General features: G+C 39.8%; 1 protein-coding gene across 1 annotated transcript; it reads left to right on the top strand.

The window, feature by feature from the left end:
* The first annotated feature begins 316 nt into the window (after positions 1 to 316).
* Positions 317 to 10,473, top strand: usp46 (ubiquitin specific peptidase 46). Its single transcript, XM_034147754.1, has 9 exons — positions 317 to 642; positions 2,875 to 2,955; positions 3,314 to 3,527; positions 6,020 to 6,258; positions 6,703 to 6,779; positions 6,900 to 6,983; positions 7,061 to 7,258; positions 7,733 to 7,811; positions 7,934 to 10,473. Exons 1-9 carry the CDS (start codon positions 607 to 609, stop codon positions 8,033 to 8,035), a joined length of 1,110 nt encoding a protein of 369 aa, XP_034003645.1. The 5' UTR covers positions 317 to 606; the 3' UTR covers positions 8,036 to 10,473.
* Positions 10,474 to 11,172: the final 699 nt, after the last annotated feature.

The raw sequence follows: 11,172 nt of genomic DNA on the forward strand, positions 1-11,172 counted from the left end.
TATAAACTAAATAATCTATGTATTTATAACATGATCAATTGTAAAGAATACGTAATTGATAACTTTATATCTTTACAGAACATCTTGCATTACAACAGCCTACACAATCTCTTTAAACCTAGCTCAGAAATGAACTACAATTCCCTCACACCATTGCGTCAAACCCTTGCTGCTGATTGGTTGCAGCTCATCCAAACAAAGTCTGGTTGTGGTGTTGTGATCCTGTCAATCAAACCCAGTACATCTGAACCAATCAGCTCCGGATTTCAGCTCGTGTGGGCGGGGCTACCGCTTCCTTACACACATCACGCTTGTTTGCTGCTCGTTGCTAACAACCTGCTGCCTGCAACTTCGTCTGTCCACCATCCACCCATGCATTAACGGGTTCCAGGTGTTTATGGGATGTGTGTGAGGATGAATCCGTGTCTCTGAGGTTCAGCTCCGTGCTGCTGCATGCTGCTCTGCGTCTCTCTCTCTTTCTGACGCTTGGGGTTGCAGTCTGGCCTCCAGCCGGGGCTGCGATTTAACTTAATTTCTCAGCGTCGCCTTGCTCTCAAATCATGTTTATTTTATAAAGATGGCGGCGAGGGGCACACTGTAAACTAAATGACTGTCAGAAACATCGCCTCCATTTGTAATATGGTGAGTACCTTGCTGGTTATGTGTGTTGCTATCGATTTGCCTGCAGCCACTGTGTTCCTGGTGTGTAATGATGTTCATGGGTTAGTCACCCCCCCCCCTGCAGTCACACACAATGTGCAGGGGGGAGATGCACATGCATGTAACAGATACTAGGATTCAGAGTTTTATCAGGTGTCGGTGCTCAGACGGGCCTGCATCCCATCCTTCATATTCATTTTGGAGAGCTTTACACACTGCTGCTTCGTTGTTTTTGCATCCTGCTGAGAGACAATGTAGATTTGCAAAGCTGTCAGCGATGATTGACAGGCGAATGAAGCATTGCTCTGCCTTTGACAGCTTGTTGTGATTGCATAACGTGTTGCGGCTGCAGAGAGCTGCTGACATCCAGTTAGCAGAGAGCCGACCCTTCATTGAGACTAGGGATACTAATGTCAGGAGCCTGCAGTGCTGCCCTGCATTAATGGCCCCCACTACAAAGAGTTAATACCCAGCATCCCAAGCACAACAAGTTTTATATATTTGGGTTTATTGTGAGTTTAACAGACACATTGGTAAAGATATTCCTCCTGAAGAAGTGTTACAGCACTGCTAAACACAAGTGAATGTTGAATTAACTGTGTGGATAGTTGTCGTATTAACAGTTAATATAAGTGGTACTGTACTGTAAGTGAAAGGATGCAGCTTGTGTCCCCTACACTACAGCCAGTGTTTTGTTGTACAATAAGTTAGCTTCTGTTAGTGGTAGGGCTGAGTTGTATACTTAAGATCATACATATAATCTTCTAGTTAGGAGGACTGTAACTGCTTTATTCTATGATTTAATCAAATAAATGTGCTGTTTACAAAATGACAGACTTGTAATAGTTTCCCACACCACAAGATGATGTATAATTTGGTTTTGTACCATTTATGACAAAGAAAATAATCCAATCTTGGTCATTATCTTGGTTTTTGTTCTTATTGAAAATGCTCATTAGTTTAAATGAGACCAAGAAACCTCTTTAAATTGTTTTTGACCCAACTAACAGTCCCGAAACCCATAAATATTTAGTTCACCATCGTAGACAACTGAAAAGAAAAAAAAGACATTTAAAACTGATGTATTAGTGGTTTGAACTCTAGCTATATTTGTATTTCTCTTCATAACAAACCTTCAATAACTATCATTGGATATGCCGTTACATTGTTTAATATCGCAATAATAATATCTCTTGCACTCAATAAACACGTAGTACTGAGTAACCAGTTCCTTTATTGCAGTCTTTAGTACACTGCTAAAGTACAATAAACTGCTTATTGACTAAAATGTTTTTTTCTCCCACATTCTTTTATTGAATTATTTGAGCGTAAAAGGCACAAATAAAAAGAATCATGGTTATATTTTGAATATAAGAAATGTAGTTTTCTGCTTATAGTCTGTTTATCCAACTCTAAAACCCCTGAGTGCAAACACAATTATTCCATTGTCATGTATTACTTTGACTATTTGAATTATGGTCCACTTGGGTTGCATTACCACTATTTCTCTCCAGATATGTAATATAAAGGTCATGTTGTTTGCATTATAAAACGTCCCACAAGGAAAGAGCCAGTTTGTATGGGTACAGTACATGGACTTGTTTTCAGCCTCCAAGTGGTAAATCAGACAAAGAGGTATTCACTGTCCGCTTTGACAGGGAGAAATGAAAGTCATTGAAAGTCAAAGCCGTCCCCAAACTAAATTGTCTTCTGTGTTCGCAAAACAAAGCTTTGGTTCATTTGGAAAAGCTTTGAGCTCTGACAAGTGAAAAGGCTCCGACCAGAGATAAGTGGTGAGCCTCCGCAATCAGGGGTTGTATATTCTTGACCTTTCACATGGGTCTACCTAATTAGGACATATCCTTTTTCTACTTTGACAGGAAGGTTTTGAGAAAAGGCATCGAGATGAAGAAACTGATACAGTGAAATTTGGCAAAGAGGATAATTTTATCAATTATGCTGCATGAAAGAGAGGCCTCTATTGTTGTTTTACCTCTTAGTTTTAAACCCTCAGTTACCAAGTTGGTGCTTGTTGACTTCCCAACATTTACATATTCATTTGGCTGTATGTACATAGACTACATTAAACAAATCAGGCTTTCATTCTGGCCTCGTTACTTTCCATATGAACTGAATGATAAGAGCGATGATGGTGTTGAAGAACTGATAACAAAAACACCCTCATGTTTTCATGTCTTATGTTTTGTCTTTCAGGGCACCAATGCCTCTGCTCTGGAGAAAGACATCGGCCCAGAGCAGTTCCCAATCAATGAACACTACTTCGGATTGGTCAATGTGAGTGTCACTAAAGCCTCTCATACATTAACAAAGGGCTTTGCCAGAAAACATTGGTGTCATTTTTCAAAACAAACTGCCACAGGACTTCAGTGAGTCATGTCCTCTACTGGATAGTGAGCAGTGAAGGTGAGGGTGTTGTTTATGAGCCTGTTGCCCAACATAGGGATGTTCTGTATCTGTAATATCACATTCATGTAAACACACACTTTTCTCAACACCTTACATGTCCGCCAAGTTGTTAAAAACATTTGACCAATTGGGTATTTTTCCACCAGCTAGTTCAAACAATAATCTAAAAGAAAAACTTACCTTTTGGTCCTCATCTTTGAATGTGTCTGCTCTTTCCTTCCTACAGTTTGGAAACACATGTTACTGTAACTCAGTGCTACAGGCTCTCTACTTCTGCCGGCCTTTCCGGGAGAACGTGCTGTCTTACAAAGCCCAGCAGAAGAAGAAGGAGAACCTGCTCACATGCCTGGCTGACCTCTTCCACTCTATTGCCACGCAGAAGAAGAAAGTGGGCGTCATCCCGCCCAAGAAGTTCATCTCCCGCCTACGGAAAGAGAACGGTGAGAGCCCAGATGATGTAAAGGAAATCTTATAGGAACTGAAAACCTAATAAAATGTTTTTTTACTAAGCCTTATGTCGACACCATCTTCACACAGGTGGTAGCAATAAATAGGCCTTACATATATACATTTAAAGAAGGTGCAACTTTATGATATGCAGTATAGTGAAAGATTAAATCGTAAAAAGAAATGACATGGACGAGGAAAAAGGGGTTTACAGTCAAAAAGGTGGATAAGAAAATGATGACTAGAACATTTAGAACATTTTACTATTAGATTTTTGGATTAAGCCATAAAATCAGATGTTATATTTAGTAGGAATTTACTAAGTGAATCCCTTGATTTAACACTTAGAAAATTACTACAATGCACATTTTAACTGCTTCTTTTTTTTTAACTATGAAAGGCAGAAAAAGCAAAGGTGAAACTAATAACACTAACATTTACACATTTACATAACCCAAGTTAATAGATGTTGCAAACAAAAACCCAGGATCAGAGGAAAATCTGCACTCTTGTATGCATGTTCATAACCAAACAGAGGGGGGGGTTTGTGGTGGTGCATTGTATGTTGGTAGCAGTGCTGGCTTTAGTGTATTCTGAATATTTGAGGTGAAGGGCATGTGCATGTTGGAGGTAAGGTCATTCAGAGAGCGGAGCTGACAGAGAGGCTGACTGTTCTCTGCTGTCTATATTGAGGAAGTTCTTTGTGAATGAACAATGAAATCTCTGTTCAGACCCAGCTTCGGTCAGCTGCCTCTTCTCTGGACTTTTTTTCTTCTGCTTTCTCTCTCCCCGACTCCGACTCCCCACTTCTCAGCTTTCCCCTTTCACATTCAGATCTGTCAAAACAGAAGTGTGTGTGGATGTACTGTGATACTGGATTATTACAGTAAAAATCTATAACAGAATTTATTTTAAATAATTATTTTACATTTTGTTGTTTTTAATAATTAATCAAGAACACTATTTCCTTAATACTTTAAAGATCTCCTATCATGCTATTTTTATGCATATATTATGGGTCTCAGATATATGCAAATATATAAAAAACATGTCAATGATTTGTTTTGCTCAAAATACCAAACAGATCACCCCTTCTAGCCATGCCTCATACCCCTCTATTTCAGCCCTGTTATGGCACTTTTCCACTGCAGGACCTCTCAAGGCTTAGTATGGTATGGTTAGGCCTTGGTAGGCCAGGCTCACTTTATGCTGCGTTTCCATTACAGTTTAGTTACTGGGGTAGTAACTATAGTAACGCAGTGTAGGCGGGGCGATCGGCGGGGCGGAGCAACACTGCATAAAACTGCCGTGACGTCATCTTCAATGCAAACCACAAAACCAAAACATCAGCCGTTAGCTGTTAGCACTCAGAGCTCACAGCTCCTCATATCTGTTCAGAAACTAGACAAAAGTTAAACAAGTACAAACCACAGACTGTCTGTGTCATGACGAATACAGTCGCTGGTTTATTTATGTCTGTAGGCCGTTGTTGTGAGTGTGGACGGAGCATATACATCTGGCTGCTACTTAGAAATTATTTATCTATTTACCTAATATATCATATTCCAATAACTTGCATATAGACTCTTATTGCACTATTTCACTATTTCACTTTTTTAAACTATTTTTCTTTTTGTATTTACTATTTACTTGCACTATATTTTTCTGTTTATCTGTGTTTTGTGTTGCACTGTTGGAGAAGCCTGTGACCTAAGATTTTCATCGGCATAACTACACTGTAGCTATGTTCGTATGACTAAATAAAGAACCTTGAACCGTTGTTAGCTTAGCCTGATCGATCCGATCTGCACACACGCATTTTAAAAGATGTTTCGCCTGCCGTCTTGTCTGTAGACTTGTCAAAGCATTAATTCATGGTTTTTACTAACCGGTATCAGTATGTTGTTACTTCGGCATCATTTTGAAACGTGTATTACAATTAAATCACGGTAAAATATGTTCATTTTGTTGTAGTTGTAGCCCCCTTGCCAGCGATTCAGCGAGCAGTCGAGAGTGTTTGCGTCACTAGTTTAGCATATTCAGCCCGGTTGTTGGCCCGGTAAGAACCTCGATTTTGGAGGGCCAGAAAAAAGGTGAAAAAGTAGCCCTGAGCCGGAACTACCCCTAGTGGAAAAGCAAAAAGCAATACAAACCCGGCCCGCTTAAACCGTGCTACGTGCTGCAGTGGAAAAGCGCCATTAGAGAAGTGCTGATTCTGGTTCCTTAGCTTTAAAGGTTCCCTGACACACCGGGGACACATATTTATGTATAAAAGACATCAAAACGTGCTTTTTGCATGATAGGAGACCTTTAATAATTTAAATAATTCTTAGTTGCATCCCCACATTAATATAAACATTGGACTCAGTATGGGCAGATAATCAATATTAAATGGCTGGAAACATGATCAATGGCCAAAAAAGTTGCCTGGGACATCCCCATTATTTTTCTATTAATTATCTCCATTAATTGAATCTCCCTGCAGATCTGTTTGACAACTACATGCAACAGGATGCCCACGAATTCCTCAACTACCTGCTGAACACCGTGGCCGACATACTGCAAGAGGAGAAGAAGCAGGAGAAGCAGAACGGGCGCCTCAAGAACAACGGCACCCCCGTCACCACAGAGACAGACACGGAGAACAAGACGGAGCCCACGTGGGTTCACGATATCTTCCAGGGCACGCTGACCAATGAGACGCGCTGCCTCAACTGTGAAACGGTGTGTGGCTCTGCTCTGTTTGTCCATTGAGCTCTCTTGGAGGGGTAGAATATTTAATATTGTCCCTGTGTCACACTGAATTAAGGACCTCTCCTGAATAAGTCTTGAACAGGGATTAACCCTTGTCTTTTACAGAAATGAGGGAGTCATCACATCCGGTGGGCTCCGGCCACACGCTCTACGTCAGGGCTGGCGTAGGCTTTGTCCTCTGGGTTTTATAGGCAAAGAGTGGGACGGGTTGCCCTGAACAACCCTCTGCAAACACCAAGGCACTGCAGTGCTCCGAGACAAAAGCTACTCAGTACAATCAGCATTTCAAAGACTGTTTGTGTGTATTTGCGTGGGCGGGTGGGTGATGTGTTGCAGGACTTCAGGCTTATCCTCACTGATCCTGTCAAAAAGGATGACAGTGTAGTTACCTCAGTGTCTCTCTCTGTTTGACAGGTGAGCAGCAAAGATGAAGATTTTCTGGATCTTTCTGTGGATGTGGAGCAGAACACATCCATAACACACTGTCTCAGGTAGCGTTGATTTATTATACATTTAGTCACAGTTAAACGGGATGACCGTAGACCACATTCCCTTTTGGTCTGAATAAGATTGAATAACCAAGCCTCCTGTGGCATGCTCCCCCCTTTTAGGGACTTCAGTAACACAGAGACTTTGTGCAGTGAATACAAATACTACTGTGAGGCGTGCTGCAGCAAGCAGGAAGCACAGAAGCGGTCAGTAAAGCACTGAGATGAATTACCACTGTGATGTGTGATGGTACCCTTCTCTGAGCATGTATGTTTCTCTGCAGGATGCGTGTGAAGAAGCTTCCTATGATCCTAGCCCTGCACCTGAAGAGGTTTAAGTACATGGAGCAGCTGCACCGCTACACCAAGCTGTCCTATCGAGTAGTGTTCCCCCTAGAGCTCCGTCTGTTCAATACATCGGGGGATGCGGTTAACCTGGATCGCATGTACGATCTAGTGGCTGTGGTGGTTCACTGTGGCAGGTACAGTATACTAATTATCACATGTAAAGTGTTGAGATGCAACAAAGCTTGCTCCCTCAAGCTTTTGCAGTCTCAATTCTGTTGATCTCCATAAGAAAATGGTTTTAGCTGATGGTACTCTCTCTAATAAGCAGGGGTAATAAATGTGTAGTTGTATATGATCTCTTTATTCTATATAATTAAAAGGGACGCACATCCTCCTTCCATAACCCGTAACACAAGTTTGGAATCACATCACAAAATTGTGAACATGATTAAATGCTCAAGTTGAATATGTATTCTGCATTCCAAAATAAGGACAATTATTCATATAAAAAACTAAGAATGCTTTGAAGTAACATATATTTACTTGAAATCCGAATTAAACAACATTGAATATATTTGTGTGAAGTCCGATGTATTTCAAAGTGAGAGTTTTGAGATTGCACTCAGTGTACACATCAGAGACTCACTGTTTTGTCTTTGTTTCCTCAGTGGTCCAAACAGAGGTCATTACATCACCATAGTGAAGAGTCATGGCTTCTGGCTGCTGTTTGACGATGACATTGTGGAGGTGCGTCACTCTCACTCTCAGCATGTTATGTTCTGCTGCAATGGTCCTTGACTCATCTGTTTGTTCATTTGCTATTGTTCTTTGTTATCACTTACCAGCATCTTACTTACTGTGTTGTGCAGAAAATTGATGCCCAGGCCATTGAAGAGTTTTACGGGCTTACCTCAGACATCTCCAAGAACTCAGAGTCGGGATATATCCTCTTCTACCAGTCCAGAGAGTGACTGGAGCTGCATCAGTGACACAGGAGAGACTAAATAGGATTTTTTTTTAACCTTCAGCCTAACAGACTCAGACTCCCACCATCCCCATTCTCCAAGTCTGACCTCTCTGATGTACGGGCCAATCCTCTGTCCCACCCCCATCCTCTGGGTTTTACTGCACTTCATCCTTCTCTCTCTCTCCCTGTAATTAGCTTCTTGCCTTTTAGTCACCTGCATCTGGACTGCACTTTAAAACCAAAGCAAAAATGCTTAACAGCACGACGGAAACAAAATGGATTCTACGTCCACATTGAGCTCCAGATGCTCAGTGAAGATTTGCAAAGGTGATTCTCCATCAGGAACATGATGGGGTGAAGGGTCAGGCTGTCAAAAATGGTGCTATATCATTTCTATGTATATAAGGTCTTCATGTGTCACCCACACACTGTTATTCCTTTAATATGGGCTATTTTTCCCATCACTGTCTAGTTCTTTGTTTAGCTTTATGTCCATGGTTGATGCATGTAAAGCGAATGAAGTTGGAGACAAACACTGTTTAATGCTCATGGAGAGGTTTCATGCATTATTAATGGCTTTGAAGCAATATCTGAGCATTAATTAGATAGAACTCAAAAGCTAAACTCCAGGTGTAAATGCTGATAATGAAGAGGCCCAATATAGAATCATGTTGTGAGCTTTTTCCTGCTGTTGCAACTCCACAATTAACATAAAATTCACCTGAGCCAAATCCTCCTACACTACACAAGAAAGGAAATCTGTTTCTCTGTCAGACTGGTCCACATTGAAGTCAGCTGAATCTTTATAATTTTTATTCTGAACAAAAAGTCATATTTATTCTATTGTACTTATTTATTACTGTTATTTGTAATGCAGAAAGGTAGTTAACGAAGGTATCTGTGTAATATTGCTCCTCTGAAGACCCTTAGTCTAAACTCTCAATTTGAAGGACATGGTGTATGTAAGACACAACTTTTATAGGACTGCACCAAAAACAATTTGGTTTCATCAGTTTGCATGGTAAACACAAATATGAGAAGTATAAGGTGAGAAACAACCCAGAACTGCCCAATCTTTTGATTGACAGGAAATATTGAAAACAGTGCAATAAGAGGTGAGGTTACCCAATGTGGAAGTTCCCAGTGAAACTGATATTAATGAAATGTAAATGTTAGTAGTAGATGTGTTTCTTAGCCGCTGATTATTTTCCAGTGCTGTGTGTTTATGTGCTTTTTGATATCAAAGTAAATTCGCCCCTTCACCACGTGAAATGCACACTACCTGCAGGGATGTTCTTTCATCCCTTTGTTTTTGTATTCTTCTTCAAAAATGTCTTATTTTCTCTTTTCATGTCACATGTTGAACTACAGCTTAGTAGTTCTGTCTTGGTTGGTCTCTGACTGATTGTGTCGGTCATATGTAGTACATTTCAATCCTAAACTGCATAGAAGTCAAATTCAATAGTGTTGATTCATTTGATATCCTTTGTATTGTCGATGTTTTTTCTCAGTGGTCCAGGGTTTATACCCTGTAGTGACATCAAACAACTTGTTTTCATATGAGTTACATTCCTATTTGCTGCACATAAGCAGAATTACCATTTCATATCCATATCATTTTAAATTAGAGTTAGGAAAGGATTTGTTTGCTAGTTTAGTGTCCGCCTGTTCAGGTGAGCCAGAATTTAAAGTGAAAGTGGTGAAACTGGGTGTTGAATGCGCTTGTTTCTTCTGTCTCTTCCATTTAGTCTGTTATTGGGTGATATCACAAACATGTGCCAAACTGGAGTCGATACTGACCTTGCAGTCTTTGGCAAAGCATTATTTTCTTTGTAAAGATACAACTGTACATATATATTATGTAGAAAATACTTCTGAAAATAGGAAAATATTTTTTTAAAGTGAAGATCTTAAAATGTAAAGACACTCAAGATGTAAGCTTGACGCTGGCCATCATTGAAACCCTGTTAGGAACTACTGTGCTATTTTACAATCACTCGATTGCATAATCATATTTGTGAAGAAGTCACCTTTCTTATTATTACTTTTTCTTGGTTGAACTGTGCCCAGATGGGAAATGGTAGCAGGTATAGTCTTGACACATTTTTAGACCCGGGTGAGAGGAAAGAGAATTGCTGATCTTCCATTAACACTTATGCACTCGTCCTCACTGAGACGTTCAGTCATTGCACTTGGTCTGACATATTTTACTGTGGTAGTGTTCTGCCGAGGAGAGCTCTGGCGCAGAGAGTCCTGCATCAGGTGGAATATGATTGAGCTCATGGGAAGGGAAAGAGGATATGAATTGGAGTCTCCATTTGGTTGTAAACTGAAAGTGCACTTTATTAGCGATGAGCTACAATGCTTTAACATGAAACACATTTTAACACAATAGTTTTGAGTTTGTTTTTTTCTTCTGTTCAATAAATGAACTCAAATGACTTGCTGGAGTGTTTTTTATTTATTTACCTGCTGCTATGAACCCTGAATACAACTGTTTCAGACACAATTCAATACATTTAGCCTAGTAATGGCAATCTCTAAACTACTGCGGTCCAGCCTGAAATATTTCAACAACTGTTGTACAATTTCTACAAACTTTAATAGTTCCATACTAATCCTTTGGTGATTATTTGGCTGTGCTCTTGCACCACCACAATGTAAAAAGTGTATCGTAAAACTGTATACAATTTCTGTCAGACTTAGCATGCGCAAAGTGCAATACCTGCCATTATACATGACCAATAACCATAATATAACAGATTTATCTAGGTTGGAAAATTTGGATAATTATTATATAGCCCCAGTACAAAAGTAAGGCATTTAAACAAGTTAATTATAACGTTGGATGAAAAATCCATCAAGATAATCAAACCGAAATGAAAAAAAGTTAAAAAAATATATATGTTTATTGAGACAAATGAACAAGAAAGGTTATAAAATAGTTGAATACAAGTGAACAGTTCTAAACAATACTAAAGGCAAAAAGTTGGGCAAACTGGGGTAATACAAATAAACAGATTGCCCTTTAGTAACTGTACTAAAGGGCAATCTGTTTATTTTTGCTCTATTTTGTTTGATTGGTTGCTTTAGCATCAGTCAGTGACACCTGTGCTAATTGTACGGTAGCTCAGAACGAAA

Source organism: Trematomus bernacchii, unplaced genomic scaffold (assembly GCF_902827165.1).
Source record: "Trematomus bernacchii unplaced genomic scaffold, fTreBer1.1, whole genome shotgun sequence".
Lineage (NCBI taxonomy): Eukaryota > Metazoa > Chordata > Actinopteri > Perciformes > Nototheniidae > Trematomus > Trematomus bernacchii.